Raw genomic sequence first — 18,703 nt, 5'->3', positions numbered from 1 at the left:
ACTCTGAAAACATAACTCTATTTAGTAAAATTTTAATTAAGAACACGTATTTTCTTACTGCAAATTTAAAGGCTTACATAAACATTTCAACTTTTTAAAAGTTGTGATTCTCAAGAAATTAACTTAATGGCTGTTCATTTATCATCTCCAAAACCAAAGCCATTTGAATATTTCCTTTATTATGATGTATTAGAACTTCATTAAAAGGGAAAACTTACAAATAAGTTATCCTTTTTGGAGCAAGATCACACTGTGCTAAATAATGAGATATGGGAATACATTGAACGGCTTGACTTCTGCTGACTTTTACTTAAGAGTGTGAAGTGTTTTAAATTAGACTATGTTAGTATTGATGAAATGTGCACAAAGGGGAAAAATAATTTAAAGTAATTTGTTCTATTTTGAGAGCTAGATAAATTATATAATTAAAAAATAAAGCACTGTGACCTGGGATTAGGAAAACAACTTCCAAATACTGTTGGAGAGTGTGGAAATTGGAGCAACCATTTTGGGAGGCAATCTGGCCACGTCTAACAAATTTGCAGTGCCTTTGCCATTGACCTGGCAATTGCACATACCAATACAAATCTGCCACTAGACAAATTTGTAAAAGTACACCAAAATAGATGTATAAGAGTATTCATTGCAGTGCTTTTGAAATAGCAAAAGAAAAACATTACAAAAATAATCTAAATACACAATAATAGAGAATGGCTAAATCAAATGTATATTTATTTAATGATGCACCCTAAGCTATTAAGAGGTATGTATGAAATAACTCTGAATATGCTGATGTGGAAAGGATGCCAGGATGGGTTAGTAGGTATAAATAAATCAGACATATATTATTATAACACCTCTTTGGGATAATTTAAAAAACAAACAGAAATACCTACATATATAGGTTCATGTAGATACATTGATACTTTGTATTTGATATTTTGTTGATGTATTGTACATCAACTTTTGTATTGAAGAAATATATGCATCTGACCCAATGTGCTTATTCAGATTTTAAAAGTTAATATGTAAGCGTTGGTTTTTGGTGGGAAGAGGTTCTAGATAGAAGTGGATTGGAGGATGCTTTTTCTGCTCATTTGGTTGCTTTCTGTAATATTTGATTTTTGTAATCATGTATATGCAATACCTTTATTTTTAAGCATGTCAATATGTGTGTTCTTAAGTAAACCATTATTGTTCTTTATTTTTATATACCTTAAAATGCAATAATTAATATTTTATTAGACAATAAAGCCCTGTTGTTGAGATTCCCAAGGTCACGAAGCCTAACAAACTTTAGTATATCAGCATTGTATTGTCGGAATCAGCTCAAGTTTTCTATGTAATATTCTCATCACAAATGAAAGTCTGCTCTTCCAGCCACCAACCCCTCATTGGGAATGCATCCCTTAACTTTGTAGGATAGGTCAGCTTGATGTTGGACAGTTAGAGACATCACACCTACCTCCCCTTCTGAGCAAGAAAATGAAATTAATTATTACAATTGTTTTCCTCCTCTGTAGTAAGAGAACATATGGCAAACAAAGGCCTCTCTAAATACGCATTCATACTTAGTGGAGCCAAGTTTGATTCAGAATGGGGAGAAAAATGGTTGTATATTTCTCGTGTACCCTGCAGTTTAACACAGCATACTCTATTTTCAAAGCAGTTCCAAAAAGAAACAATAAAATGACTGTCTTCTGCTCTCTTGAATCTTTTCAGAATTGCAACTTTCAGTGAGTCCCTCTGTGTGTCTGGATCAGGGAATACAATTAAAGCTGAGTACTTCGAGTCACCTTTTAAAAACAGTGAAGCCACGTATGTGGAAACCAGAGGACTGGAGACATGAACAGCTGTAAGCTAATCAGTTTGAATTGTTATAACCAGCATGCATTTTAGGAGACAGCTAACAAGAGAAAAGCACAGAACAGATATAGGGAGTTCACAAGTGTGAATTATTAGTTTCTCTTACATAAATTTTCAGCTCTCCTTTTTAAATAAAGAATGCCATCATTGACTTTCTCCTAGATTAATTCAAACCTGTCCTGCCAGAGAATAAACATTTGGGTAAATTGGACTCTTATCTAGTAAGTTACATTAAAGGAAATTGAATTTAAAACCTTGACAATGCAAAACTATAAAATTTTAGCTTCCATTTTATACTCAAATGACTTTGCCTTAGACTATGAATATGGCTGGATGCATTTTTTCTGCTATTATTTTTTAATGGCTCTTAGCATCTAAGAAAGTATCTGCTGTATATTTCCCTTCCTCCAGGGAAAGGATTTTATAATGTAGGTAAGTTATAGTGAAAAATTAAGAGGTTTTAATTATCCAAGACACAAATAAGTTTGCCTCATCTAATTTTATAATTATTAAGTAGTATTTAAACAGTTAATAGTATTTATTGAAGAATCGTATGCATCTTGTGCCAACCTAGAATTTTAAAGTTAAAACTAGGTCAGGTGCAGTGGCTCATGCCTGGAATCCCAGTGCTTTGGGAGGTCAAGGCAGGAGGATTACTTAAGCCCAGGAGTTTAAGACCAGCCTGAGCAACAGAGCGAGAATCCATCTATACAAAGAATAGAAAAAAATTAGCCAAGCACGGTGGTGCACGCCTGTAGTCTCAGCTACTCAGGAGGCTGAGGCAGGAGAACCAATTGAGCCCTTGAAGTGGAGGCTGCAGTGAGCTGTGATCGCACCACTTCACTCCAGCCGGAGTGACAGCAAGACCTTGTCTCCCAAAAAAAAAAAAATATATATATATATGTATATATATATATATATAAAAATAAAGAGCAGAGTCCTTTCATTGATCAAACTTAGATATTTAACATTTAGAAATATGATGTAGAAAAGCAAATAATTATATATTTTGGTATCATTTATGATGAAAGCATATTTGTTTCATTACAAAATATTAAACTGGTGTTAGTTTTCCTTTGTAGCCTGAAGTGTTTTCTTTTTTTGTTTGTTTGTTTGTTTTTTTTAATATTTAATCCCTTAAGTTAACTCTTCATTATCTGGGAGTAGGGACATTAGGTAAGATTGAACTAGTGGGCAAAGTGTTTTCACATATTCTTGGTGACCTGTTCACTGTGTAAAAACAACACATTTTTCTAGAGAAGAAAAAATAGAGCAAAGGTAGGCAGAGGTAGAAGGTTTTAGAAAGTTTCACTCAAACTGTAATTTATATCACTGTTGTTGCAATGGTATCGTGCATCTGAGGTCATGGGTACTGTGACTGATTTATATATTTATTTTTTAAATTCAACTTTATTCTACATACTATCTTTCCACCTTTTTATTTTATTAATTAATTAATTAATTTACTTACTTATTTACTTATTGTGAGACAAAGTCTCTGTTGCCCAAGGTGAGGTGCAGTGATGCGATCTCGGCTCACTGCAACCTCCGCCTCCTAGGTTCAAGTGATTCTCCTGCCTCAGCCTCTCAAGTAGTTGGGACTACAGGCACCCGCCACCATGCCTGGCTAATTTTTGTATTTTTAGTAGAGATGGGGTTTCACTATGTTGGCCAGGCTGGTCTCGAACTCCTGATCCACCCGTCTCGGCTTCCCACAGTGCTGGGGTTATAGGCATAAACCACTGTGCCTAGCCACCTTTTTTACTTTTTAAAAATTCTTTGATTAAATCTGGCGGAGTGGGGAACTGTTACCAATTTGACTCATTCTAGCTGTACCTCTCCACCACCTGGTGGTGATGCTAATAAGCAATTGAAATTGTTCAAGGAAATCCACACACTGAAGGTGGGCATCCTACAAAGGCTAGAAGCAGTTTACAAAGCTTGAAGGTAATTTGCAAATTACATACTCGACCCTACATTATGGAGTGCTAACTACGTTGTTTTATTTTTTTAGGAATGAAACGACAGTCCTTGCTCCACATGAAACAATCTTTCGAGCCGAAGATCTATCTGTGATTCTTAAAGCGTATGTGTTGGTGACATCCTTAACCCCTTTGCGTGCATTCATTCATTCAACTGGCACAGTTTGGAATCCGCCAAAGAAAAAACGCTTCACTGTCAAGGTAAGCTCTCAGTTGAAGCTATTCTTTCACACAAGTACACTGAAGTAAAGTAAAGTGAGTTGGGCTGCCATCTTCCCACCTTTATGGTTATCAAATCCCATCGAACAAAGATCACATCTTTTTTATTGCTGCAAGAAAAGATTTTCATTTAATAGGTGCAGGTTTAAAAATGAATTGGAAGCAGCTTAATTCACTAGGGATCACAAAGGCTACATTCTTTTTTCTCAATTCATCGTGATAGTTCAATTCTTTGATCTACTTATTACAGAGCTAGTTCACAGCTATACTCTGTTTTTCTCAATTTTTCACTTATTCAAGAAAAATATGGTCAAAGCAACAAATGGAAATACAATTTTTCCTTTGTGCTTTTTGCTTCACCCTTAGGAAGCATAATGCTAGTTCATTACACCAGTCAATATGGAATATTTGTTGAGTGAAAAATAAAGCTTTCAAGTGTGCCTAACATAGCAAGCTATGACATAAAGGATAATAGGGAAGATTTCAGGGAAGAACTTAATAATAATCCCCAAAAGTTTAGTAAGTTATAAAAGGTAGCTCAGGTCAACTGGGCTGAAAATGAGATCTTAGTGATGACAATATGTTTGATAAATTTTAAAGAGATTTTGATTTTACAGTATTTTATTGTTCCACATACCAAAAAGAGGAAATGTAAAGAAACTGAAAGAATGCACAGGGTCTCTCATAGTTTCAACAGATTAAAAAATGATTGAACTTGATTTTTTTCAGAATTTACCTTTATAAATTGAATTTTGAATTTTGGAAAATCTTCCAGCTCAAGAAGAAGGCATGAGCAAATTGTTAGAATTTATTTCTGGCATCTTTTTTTTTTTTTAATTTAGTATGCTTTCATTTTTTCCTCTTAAACTTTGTTTGCTTTTTCACTGTAAAGCTTAAATATTCTTCTGTAAGTTTAAAAGTTGTGCATTCTTTACATATATAACATACAGTGGTCACTGTTAATTTAAAGCATACACTCATGTTTATGTTTTCCTATTCATTTCTTAGACTTTTCAATATTTCTATGTGCTTCCCAACCTTGCCTTCTCAAGACTCTTTTGGTCTCTGTACCACTTCCCCAAATCCCATTATCACAATGTAGATTTTTAGTTTTGGTTGAAATAATCACTTGTTCTTTTTTTTGGTCTTTTTCCCCTCAAATACAAAAAAAACTTTATCAAGACACTTACCATCCTCACTTCCCCACACTGTTTACAATGTCCTCCTGGACTTGTTTCTTTTACTATTCGAGTGTTTTCAATTTGAGTCTGATGTCTTTAATCTTTAATTCTAAAAATCTGTTTTCATGATTTCTTGAAATATTTTTGCTCACTGTTTTTATTCTCCCTTCTTCTGTTGACCAGATTTGATCCTTCCATTTCTATTTATATTATTTGGCTTTTCTTATCTGCTTTCTGGAAGCATTTCTGTTTTCTAAGACAGTTCTTTAATCTTATCTTTTGAATTATACAATCTGTGTCAGTCTGTTTTGCATTGCTATAAAGGAATACCTGAGGCTGGGAAATTTATAAAGAAAAATGTTTATTTAGTTCATGGTTCTGAAGGCTGTACAAGCATGGAACCAGCGTCTGCTTGGTTTCTGATGAGGCCTCAAGAAGCTTCCACTTATGGTGGAAGGCAAAGTGGGAGAAATCGTGTCACATGGTGAGAGAGGGAGCAAGAGCAATGCCAGGCTCTTAAACAAAGCTCTCCTGAGAACTAATAGAAGGAGAAGTCACCACCAGGAAGGCACCAAGCCCTTCATGAGTGATCTGCCCCCACAAGCCAAACAGCTCTCAGCAGGCCCCACCTCCAACATTGGGGATCATATTTCAACTTGAGATTTGGAGGGGGCAAATATCCAAATTATATCAAAATCCTTCTTACACTGTAGCTTTACTGCTATCTCATCTGTTGTCTCTTGTATTTCATCTATTTATTTAATGCTGCATGTATAACTTAAATGCTCATTCCCCTTCACTTAAAAACTAGTATATTTTTATTTACTTCTAATATTTTTACTGTATTCCTCTTTGTTCTTTTTAATGATTTCTTTTTCACATTTTATTTTGCTACTATCTTCTATTATTTCTTTCAGTATATTGCTCATGCTTATTTTAAATTCCTCATCTATCAGTTTTGGCAGCATAATATATGTTGTTCAGTTTGTTGCCTTTCTTTTGAAGTAGGTGTATTTTTTTGTGCGTTCCCTATATTGTCATTTAAGCTTAAGTCCTCTTGCAGACATTATTTATTCCAACCAGTACAGTGTTTGGGGAAGGTCAGTCCTTTCAGGTGAATCCAAGGAGAAGGGAGAGAATGTGTTCCAAACATGAAGAAACCACTTTTGGTCGCTTCCCTTTGTAGCCAGGTAACTTCCCTGGTCAGAATTTCACCCCCTAGACTCTCTCAGGCATAAAAGCACTGGGAGGAAGCACACCTTCCTCCATTATACATCATCAAGCCTGGGGGTTGACAGACAGTAGGTGGAGGAGTGAATGCCACATGTGACCAGTAACTCCACACATTTTTTTCTTTTCTTTTTTTTTTTTTTTGAGACGGAGTCTTGCTCTGTCACCCAGGCTGGAGTGCAGTGGCAGGATCTCAGCTCACTGCAAGCTCCGCCTCCCGGGTTTAGCCATTCTCCTGCCTCAGCCTCCCGAGTAGCTGGGACTGCAGGCGCCCGCCACCTCGCCCGGCTAGTTTTTTGTATTTTTAGTAGAGACGGGGTTTCACCGTGTTAGCCAGGATGGTCTCGATCTCCTGACCTCGTGATCCGCCCGTCTCGGCCTCCCAAAGTGCTGGGATTACAGGCTTGAGCCACCGCGCCCGGCCTACATTTTTTTCATCCTCTCTCCCAAGAAATTCAGCAGTCTGAGTCCCGGGCCTGGGCTTAGCATCCTTAACAAGGAGGGAGCAACCAATGATTGTCCTAGGGGAAGACAGGGGAGAGTTAGGAGGAAAACGAAAACATTTTCCTTCAGCCTGTTGCCTCAAGTACCCTCCAACAACACCCCTCCCCCAACTCTGGTCAGATCAGTTCACAATAGCTCTAGAATCCCTTTCAAAGAAGTATTTGTTATTTGTTCTTTGTTATCAAATTCTTGCTTGGATCCCATTTCACCTGGGCTAGTGAATCATCTTAACAGAAAACTGAAGCTCTTAAGACATTTTAAATAATTTTTAAAGTATTTTTCCTCTTTTTACGTAAGTGCCGCTCCCCCTACCCTGGTACAAATAACAGGCTAATTTTTACGGTAGTTTTTATTTATGTATTTCCTGAAAATAAATCATGAAAAAAGAAATCTCCTTGTGATCTGGTTTTCTTTAGATTTTCATGCTTTATTCACTCTTTCCTTTCTTATTCATGTTTTTGTCTTTTCTGTGAGACAGATGGAAGCTGTGGTTGTAGCACAGGAAAGCATGCAGTTCTTGTCATTTTCATCCTCTCCTTGGGATTTATCTTTTCAAGATCTTGCCTGATTATTCTGGACAATACTGTTATCTCCTCTCAGAGGGAGGTAGTGCAGCTTCCTGGGTCAATGCAGAGAAAGCGGTTATTTCCTAACTAGTCCAAAGTTACGCTTGATGATACAGATAAGTTTCAGAAAACAAGAGGATATTCATTTACCCTTCAACTGATGTACTTGTTATTTCAGTTAAAACAAATAGATTATAACTCATCTGTTAAATTACTTAACCATCCTCAGAAATACTGCTTTCTCCTGGTATTTTTAGATGTGAAAAAATACATAGAAATCTCACACTGCTAATGTGAAGGACAAAACCAAAACCCACTTTAAAAACTACCCACGCTATACCAGCATGTTATTAAACACTGTTCTCAAATTCCACAAAACATAATTTTGTGTGTGTGTGCGTGTGCGTGTGTGTGTGTGTGTGTCTGTACTGAGTCCTGAATTCAAAGCCCAAATAACTTAGTTAAATCAGTAGTGATTTATGTACTGTGTGATGAGGCAAGCCCACTAAACTAGTTATCAGTGGCCATTTATAGAACATTCTGGCAGCTAAAGAAGGTATGAAGGCAATAACGGATATAACTATGAGCTCATTTATTTCCAATTAGGTCTTCTGCTGAGATACTTTATCTGTTAAAAAGCTTTGTAGAGAGTAAAAAAAAATCAAGAAATGCAAATTTGAGGAATAATGGAAAATAGATGCTTTGTAAACTATTTTTAATACCCTTCTATAGAATAAAATATTTAAAAATTTAAGTGTTAGATGTTTCCCAAGGATGTTCAAACCTAAAAGCAGAGGAAGATGTGAAAAGGAAAAAAATTGCAAATGTAATATTTGCTTCCTTTATCGTTTGATCTGATTTTAAAACAACTCTATTTGTTGCTGTTAAGACAATATCATTTACTTGATGAGTATAATAAATCCAATCTTAAGAAATATTTTATTTAAAAATGTCTTCCCTTAAAAAGCTCTCAACTGAATTATAAAACATTTCAGTTTGTATCTATAAATTCAAGAGTAAACCCCTTTCACAAATATTCTAACTATAACTTTTGGTTAAATGAATCTATGTCTGTCTGAAAAAACAGGTCATATAGATTAACTGCAAGAAATGTCATAAATTTAAATTTGGTTCTTAGAGCGAAAAGTCACAAGTCATCCCTTCATCCGTTGTAAATCACAAAATGAGTTACCCAACAGAGAGGCAACTGTAATATCTGTAACGTTTTATGATGTCTGAAGATTCTTTATACTTCTGACCGTAGTTGACTGACTGTTTTTATGAAAATGTATTGCTGAAGAGATTTGTGACTTCTGGCAGAAAAGGTTGTCAAAAGCCTTATTTTGTCCAGTCAAGACATAAATTAAATTAATTCTTTGTTTGATCAGCCATCCCATGTTTGAAGACGTTAGATGTGTTGCTATTCCATATTTGACATCAGATATAAAGTTATATGAAGATGATCCCTTACATATAATCAGCTCCCTATAAGTGTCTCTTCGATTCAGTTGAATCAAAGATCATTTAAAAAATTTTAACTGTATGAAGAAATTGCCTGAGTCTACTTTATCCCTAACTGCTGTAAGCCAGCCACTCTACTTTGCGATGATATATACATGATATAGATAAATATTATATAAATGATCATTTGTTTTCCAGTAAATGCAGTATTCAGATGTCATAATCTGAATTTCTAGATAAGGGCCACTTTGATAGAAATAGGGAAGTCTGGGATACCACAGCCTTTTTTTCAGGTCAGATTTGTGAGTTCTAAATCACCAGCTCTCTACCACCACTGCAATGGCCTTCAGGGGACCATTCTTCCATCTCCCGTGCCTGCAGTTCCCTCTCACATCAATATGATCAACAAATGTGCACAGAGGGCAGAGGAGAACTGTGGCGAAGAGAGGAATGTTGTTATGTAGAAGATTCCTTTTTAAAAGATGCATATATCCCTTATTCATTTTGGAAACATGACACAGTTGCAGGGATGAAGTTAGCCTCATTTGTCGTCAATATTTATGAAGTGCCTTTGATAATGTTGGGTGAGATCGCTCATATATTCCCAAGGTAAAAATGAGTAAAGTCTTTGGAAGAAGATATAAAGTGACAGTATGGTTTTTCAACCTTAGGAAGTGTTCTTCTCCTGATCTTCATTTTATGTCTAAAACTGCAGGCTATGAAGCAGACCTTATAAAAGGCTTTTTGACTGAGCATCTGGCCCTTCGCTAGGCCCGGGAGATTTATGTCAGTTGTAGAAAGAATGGGAATAAAAGTCTTCTCCTGAGAGTTTGTAAAAAGAGTTGATGCATTACTTAGCCTACTTTTGCTTGAATTAAAATTTAAAATTGCATCAGGGTGTTCATTTTAAAGTATGATTTTTATATAAATAGAAATTATAAATAACCAGCATGTAAATGAATAAACTTGTGACCAAAGCTGACTTACTTTAAAAACTTTTATAATAACTGCAAAATAACCAGCCCACATTGATGTTAGATATTATTTCAAATATACATTTGCTCTAGTAAAAGAATGACTGCCTTCTAACTGTATGTGATTTTAAAGTACATTAATGTAGAATAATTTTATTATTTTGCACTAATACTCTTTATGCCAACTTTGTGTCTTTTTTAAAAGCAATTCATTCACTCATTCATTTCATTCCTTCATTCCCAACTTAGTTCTATTAAAAGATTTGTCAGGTCATTTTGTACATTCATTAATTCTGAAGGCTGAACTTGGATTATTATCCTAAATGTAAAGAAAACTGTTCTTTAATGATGATCATCTTCATTTGGCCAAAATGATAACTTAAGCAGTTGACTCTAAGCCTCACAAAGGCAAGCAATGTGTCTGTATTTCCAGAGCCTCACAGAGTGCCTGGCGGATGGCAGATGCTCAAAAATGTTTATCAATGAATCGTTGTCTATCATCCTCATTTTTAATTACCTCATTAATAATAACTTATTAAAAACTGCCATTTGGGGAAAATAAGATTTAAGAGCAGGTTCTACAATAGAAGATAGTAGTATGGATTTACATATTCCATCGTTGTTAATTCAAGCATATTTTCTCTTCTGAACTAGGGTAATGAATGCATAGATATATACAAATATAATTAATAGGTAGATATATACACACACATATATGTGTAGATATACCTACTATATATATATAATGTATTCTAATGACAATGTAAAGGTAAAACCTAACACTAATGAATAAATTTGCTAATTATTATTGCATTTAATACTAGAAAATCAGTAGGCAAGTGTTAATTATATACCCAGAAAAATGGAGGTGAGCTAATACTAAGGGATTTCAGTGTGAAATCAGGTAAGGTAAGTTCATTCCTTCTTCCCTCCTTTAGGATGCTTGAAAGATCGAAAAGTTCCTCAATAGTACTTTGGAGGATAGAATGTGTGTTTCCCTTCTCAGCTTCTCCCCTTTACGTGTCCTGTTGGGACCCTGCTTCTCCCTGGAGCCATCAAGGGAAGGTATATGCTGGGATGAGGATGGGGTCCGGTTGAGGACTTGAAAAGCGCAAGTGTTGTTTCTCTGAACTGGATCCTGGAAGTGTATGGCCTGTGAACTTCACAGAAGCTCTTAAAAATCAATCTCTGCAGGCTCTTCCTCTTTCTGCCATTGGCCAGCACAGTAATGCCACTCAGATTTCTGTTGTGCCTTGCTGATCACAAGTTTATAAAATAAACAGATGTTTAGAGTAAAAACCAAGCCTGGGAAAAGAGGTCTAGTGTAAGCAATCTTTCAAAGCACTTTAAGCATCTATAGAGAGCAGCACCCTCTTAGTTTTTTAGTTTCCTATTATTTCTTTAATAGATGAGCCAGCTAAGCCATAAAGATGTTCAAAGACAGAACAGCTGTATTCCCTTTCTTCACTACCCTCCATGCAGAAAGGATTGTTAAGATGGATCTTTGGGTAATGAACGATGAATTAAGGCAAAACTCCCTGCAATCTTCCTAAATGTTTTCTTTTCTGTACAGGCACCTAGAGAGTTATTGAATTTAATTTTATAAATCTTTATCCCTAAGACTTTAGCAACAAGGCTTAACTGAGTTTTTCATCACTGTGGTAATGTTAAATATCTTCTGATGACAGGAAAATATATTGGAAGGAAAAAAAAATCACATAAAGTCAGCAAACAAGAGAACAAAAACCAAGAGGAAAAATCTACTTGCCTAAATCTTTTTGAAATCCTTAAAAGAAGAGATTATGCTTATTCTTCATTTACGTGGGAAACAAATCTTTAGTGCCTGGCATAGTACCTAGTATTCAGCAGATTCAGGGAGAGAGAAATGGATTAGAATAGAGACGCCACTCATCAAATAGCTGAAAAGAATAATTAGTAATAAAAATAACTCCTTTACAAAGTGGTATGTGAGTGCAAAGTAATAACAGTGAAAATAATGGCAGTAATTGTCTCCAAAAATTAATTGCTTTAATGCTTAAGTTTATTACAGAATATGTACTCAGTGGGGAAGTTAAATGATTTTTACACTTTGGGTATAGAAAAAAAGTAAGTTTTTACCAGTACATTTTGAAACTTATTAAATGTATATCATTTTTGAGATTTTTATTAACAATATCCTTTATTCCTTGAGATCTGTCTCAAAGGCTATGACAAATTCTAAATATAAAATATCCTCAAATGTGCCAACTAGGTAAAACTGATTTGTCTGCTGAAGGAAGACAGGCTTTTGCTCCCTTCAGGAGAAAATCTGACTTGCATTTGTCTTACGTGATTTATTCATTGTAAGTTTAAAATGAAATACAGCCTTTTCCCTTCCACATATTAAAATGTGGTTTCAAATTTAGAAGAAACAGCAATCTTTTTTCACCAAGGAAACCTACATAACTGTGAGATGGAGCAAAACAATTGCTGTATTGCCCCCAAGTGGTCTTTTTTTGCTATTGTACAAATAGTCTGAGCTGTCCAATGGCAAAAGGAGAAAAGGCAAAAATGCTTAGCAAAGCATGGACCATTTTCCCCCATTGAATTATACATGTTTATTTTTAAAAGTTACTTTATAACCCATAATTATGGTAAGAAAGCTATACTTTTAAGTAGATTGTGAATGATGATAATTCTTCAGTACAATTTAAGTTACCTAGGCTGCACAATTATTTGGAATGACTTCAGCTTTTGTCAGCCACTGGACATTGTTTTTTCACTTAAGAACATTTTATAAAATTTAATATGCAATGCTATTAAAGAATGGTATCACTTAGATGACTATATATTACGAAAATTCATTTTTCCAGCTCAAATTCATATCATAAAATATAATAATTTTTTTCTATGGAAAAGTTAAGGCTATTAGTCATAAACTTGTGAGTCTACATTTAAGTGAAGAAATGTACATTTTATAATGTTTTTTTTCATATAAGGAAATGCAGTGATATTTTCTAGAGCTCTTTCTCCTCAAGGAATTTACTTGAGAGTGGTATAAATATGCAGAGTACACAAATATAGGATACTTTCTATGGCATATTGACTTTACTTAGAAGAAATGACTTACAAACATGCTATACTGTCTTATGTGTAAATCAAACAAAATATGTCAGGGATGTTAAACTGATTTCCATAAACCTCTAGTCTAAACCAGTCACCACAAGCTCAAAAACATCACCCTGTCCCATTGCCCAAAAATTAAGGCCTAAACTTTTTTCCTTAGAAAAACAACAAAAGAAAAAAGATTTTGCAACACATAGTTTTAAACTTACTACATAATCCCAGTTTTAAAATTACTCTACAGTTAGAGCTGGCACTCAACGTGTAACACTCAGTGTGTAAGACTGCACTACTGTTTCCATGAATCTTTTGTGTTACTTCTGTCTGATTGCAACCTGAACCTCAAATCTGCTGTTAACTGGAATTCCTTTCAATGACCTAAATGACCTGGTATTATGATACAGAACTGAGCATCTGTGTTTTGTTTCTCTGAGTGCTACTGAGGCAGCAGAAATGGATTCTCTCCCAGGATTCTTCAGATATATTTTGTATTCTCTACCTTCTGCAACATAAAGACGTATTGCATTGCTTTTGTTAGATCTCTTTGGAACGTCTGCCTATAAGGTGGTCATTCTCTCATTGCCTCATTGACTGGCACCGAGCATTCCTATACACATCACTCTATCCTCTTTGTCTCAAAACAGTTTGTCCTTTCACTCCCTATTTCTAGCCTGTAAAAACCGTTCTTAGAAGCTCGATGAAGCAAGTCTTTAAAATTTAGAGAAAGGGACTTCAAACAGGAGAGGAAATTCCAGGCACCCCTTTATTTACATATATATCCATATCCATATGCACTATGTTTCCCCTCCACATCAGCTTCTTCATATGTGGTCTCTAGTTTTCCGGAATCTAACAGTTCCAGGTACCACAGCCTCATCAATCTGTTTAAAAAACATACTGTTCCAAACTGATGCTTTGGTAGAAATTTCTAGTAGAATAACTTCTGAGTAACTTCTACTAGCAAATTTTTCAGATATATTGAAAAGGTATATGAATTTTTCTATGTGCTTGATTACCCAGATTATCTACATGAAGAATATTTGTTCAAATCACACAGAGAGAAATCATTACTTTAAACTCAGAAGTCACAGAAGAAAAGCATTATGCTAAGGAAATATATTTCATTTTCATGCCTTCAAGGAGTTACTGTAAAAGAAATGTGATTTTAAAATATGAATAGGACGATGATGACATCCTTTCAGGCTGAGTAATAAGCAAATATCCAATTGCATTTTTGCTTTAAAGGAGAGAGAAATAAATCATCAGCATTCCACCTACAGCACTGGGTATGCAGGAAAGAAAAGAAAAATCCCAAGCCATAGTTCTACAGGTCTGGGGATGGGTGTGCAATAGGAAAGTCCTTGTACAAACTCTATGACCTTAGACAAATCTGCTAACATCTATGGACCACTTTCCATGTCTGTAAAATAGGAATGGTTTTCCTACTGAGTTAAATTAGCCTTTTGATTCCTGCTACAAGTATTTAGCAGCTACCTCCTATATGCTAGATGTTATGTTAGGCTCCAGTAGCATAGCAGGAAACAAGGCAAAGTCCCTGCCTTTGTAAAGTTTATTCTTATATGGAATGACAGATGAAAAACAGATAATGAATTAATTGTACACATATAAAGAAATTCGGATCGTTACAGGTATTTAATATATCTAAGAATGAAGTGAACAGGATGGATGTTGACTAGGAAATAACTGGACTGCCCACTTTATGAGAGGTAGGAAGATTGCCCTGAATAGGTAATTCTGTAATGAGACTAAGTGCCATTTGAAGAGACGACAGCGAAATATTACCAGCAAAAGGACAATTCCAAAGTTAGGAGAGTCTTCACATATTCACAGCATGCCACAACCACTGACAGTGTAACATGTTGAACACAAGGTAAGTGGTAGAGAGATTGAGAGAGAGGCAAGAGCCTAATCACACAGGAGTCAGGAAAAGTAAGAAATTGAATTTTTTCCCTGTGGGCAAAGGGATGCCTCTAAGATAGTGAACAGGAGGTTATCATAATCTGATTTACTTTTTAAGCCCCTTCTGCTGCTGTGTGGAGAATAGATTGAAGAGGATTGTGAATAGAGGCCGAGAAACCAGTTGCAAGGCCATTCAGGGGTCCAGATGAGGAGCAGGGTGGCTTGGCCTAGGTTGGCGAGGTGGTAGTCTAAAAAAGGAGAAATGTGGATACGTTTTGAAGGTAGAAACAAGAATTGGTGTTGGGGTGTGAGAGGCTAAAGACAGAGGGCTCAAGGATGACTCTTCAGCCATTATTTGAATGGTGGTGCCATTGACTGAGAGATCAGATCAGGGAGCAACCTGTCAGGAGGAGGAATGGGAAAGAAACGTGAAATGAGGAGGTGGAGAGGTACACAGGTTCCTGTTCATACAGCATCTTAGCTATTGAGGCTGGTTCTTACTCACCTACCCCTTCTCAGGCCTTGTCTTGTTTGCTCTGTAACCTGACTGTAAGCCCTACCAGAAAATTTCTCTCCTGGACAATTTAGTGATTCTTTTCCCATTCACTTCCTCTCTCTAGCTTTCTTTTCCCCAGTCACTGCAACCCCTATTTCCAGCGAAAGTATCCTACCACGTCTAAATGAACAGAAGAATAACAGTAGCTATTTGCCCATCCTAGTGTGACAGTGAGGTTCCCACAGCTCCAGGTACCCATTGCTATAAAAACAGTCCTGGCAGAGGTGTCTGTTTCTCAGTCACCATAAAATCAGGGGTTATTTTCAAACAGATGGTGCCTCAAATCACAAGTCTAATCTTTTGAAGGATAGTAGAGTGGTCCAGTGTGATGTATTCAGATAAGAAGGTGAGAAGATGCTTAGGAAAATGCTCACCCTAACAAGGGTTCAATCTATTCAATGTTTGGGATGGAAGCCAGAGTGAAGTTAGAGAAGTTTGAAACAAAGAACTCAAATCAGAATTAGAAAGCCTTAAGTTACATTCTAAACACTGAAAAGAAAAAAGAAAAAAACACACGAAGTTCTTAGATCACTTTCTCCATATGAGAGGTTCGTGTGAGAAGGAGATGCAGGCTCCATTTCAAAAAGAGGAGCAATGAAGACAAAATTTAAACAATGATAAAAGGCAAATTGAATCAGTCAGCTTTTGCAGAGCAAATCACCTCCAAACTTAGTGACTTCAAATAAGCATTTATTATTTCTTTTGGTTCTATAAATTGTCTGGACGGCCTCTGCTCATCTCTATAGGCAGGTGGTGGCTAAGCTTGACTGAGTGGTCTAGGCTGCCTTCACTCACGCTCCTGCATATTGGCTGGGTATCAGCTAGGGCTGTTGGGATGACTTGGCCATGTGCCTTGAAAAGGCCAAGTCCTTTTCAAGTTTTTGCTTGTATAGTAGATTGAATAGCCACCACCAAAAGGATATGTCCATATCCTGACCTCCAGAACCAGTGAATATTACCTTGTTTGGACAAAGGGCCTTGGCAGATGTAATTAAATTAGAGATATCAACATAAGATCTTCCTAAATTATCCAGATGGGCCCTGTGTATGTCCTTGGAAGAGAAAGTCAGAGATTTGACACAGAAGAGAAGACACACAAAGGAGAAGATACATCTTCACATCTTCACTCATGTGAAGATGAAGACAGAGATTAGGGTTTTGCACCCACAAGCCAAGGAATGCCAACAACCACCAGGAGTTGAAAGAGACAACGAATGAATTGTCCCTGACATCTTCAAGGGGAAGCGTGGCCATGTGAACATCTTGATTTCTGGACTTCTAGCCTCTAAAACTGCAAGAGAATAAATTTCTCTTGTTTTAAGTTGTCAAGTTTGCAGCAATCTGTTACAGCAGTCCTAAAAAGCAAAAGGAGTTTACATTACATTTGCTACATATCTCATTGGCCAAAGAACATCACATGAACAAGCCAAGATTCAAGGGGTGAAAAAATAGACTCCACCACTGGATGTGAGAAGTTGCAAAGTCACACTGCAAAGGGGTGTGCATACTGGGGTGGGAAGAATTTGTGACGACTTTTTTGCAAACTGCCACACTAATGAAAATAAGTACTTTCATGTTAGGGCAGATTACCAGCAGGTTTGGCAGGATGTAATTTAAGTGTGAGAACAGGGAAATATTTAAACTGGGGGCAAGAGAAAACGAGAGAAGTGGGAAGTGGGGACGAGTATCTTGACTGATGACTTACCGACTAAAAGAGAAGTAAGTTTATAATGGTTATATGTCCTTCATCAAGTAAGATATAGAAACAGTATAATTTCACCCACAATAAATGGGTTGAAAATTCATGTATTTAATCTATATCTTCTTGCATATATAAGTTTGTTCATATGATCATGAAGCCAAAACAACTCAAGGAAAAGCAATATTGAATATTTCAGTAATCATTCACAGCTAATTTGACTCAGTTGTACTCCAGAACTGTTTGGGAATTCCTACTCTGTGCTGGGCCATGTGAAGAAAGACTCAAAGAGAAATATTGGTTCTTGCTTTCAAGAAACCCTCCAGTAGGGGAGAAATATGTATTTATAAATAACTAATACAGGGCAAATTGCAAGGCATGATTCAGAGTTACAGAGATAGTGAAGAGTAGGAGAGAATTATTCAGGCTGGAGAAAGTGAATAGGTTTCATAGAATGGATGGCATTTTAGCTGTGCTTGGAAGGATGAGTAGGGTTTCTTTAAAAATGAAGAGGGATGTTTACATTTGCTTTGCCAAGGCAGCATGAATCATGCAGGTGAAAACATAGGTTATAGTCTTGGAACTATGAACTGCCTTATTTGGCCAGAATTTGAATGTCCGTAAGAGAAGGGAGAATCCTAGGGTGGCCTGAGGTGAGAGGGATGGGGAAGGAAGGAAGAGAAAAAGACCAGATTTGTGGTAGGTTAGACCGGATGAAGATATACTACAGATGAAACCTGAAGAGCTTGAATTTCATGGAATGTAAAATATAAAGTGACACTACTGTCATTTTACACTTCTGAATGTATTCTCAGATATGGTCTTATCTGAAACCTTTTTTTTTTTTTTCTTTGAGACAGAGCCTCTTTCTTCACCCAGGCTGGAGTGCAGTTGCAAATCTTGGCTCACTGCAACGTCTACCTTCTGTGTTCAAGTGATTCTCCTGACTCAACCTCCCAAGTAGCTGGGACTATACACATGCACCACCATGCCCGGCAATTTTTTTTGTATTTTTTGTAGAGATGGCCTTTTACCATGTTAGCCAGGATGGTCTTGACCTCCTGACCTTGTGATCCACCTGCCTCAGCTTCCCAAAGTGCTGGGATTATAGGCGTGAGCCACCACGCCTGGCCTTATTTGAAACCTTTAAGAAACCCAGGAGATAGGTTGATATGTTTATATATACTCTGTGGATGAGGAAATAAAGATTCATGATTTAGTGAAAAGGACAGAACTAATAAAATGTGGTTAGGATTGGGACTCAGATCCCCAGTGACTAAAATCTCTCTTAGTTACCACTGACAGCTTGTAGTACTGCTCTGCATTCCCCTCATTTTGTTGGCTGCTGAACCCAAGAGCTCAATGCCTGAGGCAAGGATGCTACCTTCAAGTTTGTCCTTTACACCCTTGAGTTCTGTGCCTACCTTCATGAGCTGATGAACT

At 36.4% G+C, this 18,703-nt stretch overlaps 1 protein-coding gene across 4 annotated transcripts in view; it reads left to right on the top strand.

Annotated features, from left to right (window-relative positions):
- The window catches only part of CPED1 (cadherin like and PC-esterase domain containing 1), a 324,581-nt gene that overhangs the window by 110,242 nt on the left and 195,636 nt on the right, over positions 1-18,703 (top strand). For all 4 annotated transcript variants that reach the window (XM_010382302.2, XM_030933056.1, XM_030933055.1 and 1 more), the window contains exons 6-7: positions 1,723-1,855; positions 3,881-4,049. In XM_010382302.2, coding sequence (XP_010380604.1) covers positions 1,723-1,855; positions 3,881-4,049 — 302 coding nt within the window. The remainder of the gene's footprint in view (positions 1-1,722; positions 1,856-3,880; positions 4,050-18,703) is intronic.

Source organism: Rhinopithecus roxellana, chromosome 6, assembly GCF_007565055.1.
Source record: "Rhinopithecus roxellana isolate Shanxi Qingling chromosome 6, ASM756505v1, whole genome shotgun sequence".
NCBI classification, from domain to species: Eukaryota; Metazoa; Chordata; class Mammalia; order Primates; family Cercopithecidae; genus Rhinopithecus; species Rhinopithecus roxellana.
This window is presented reverse-complemented; position numbering and strand designations above follow the sequence as displayed.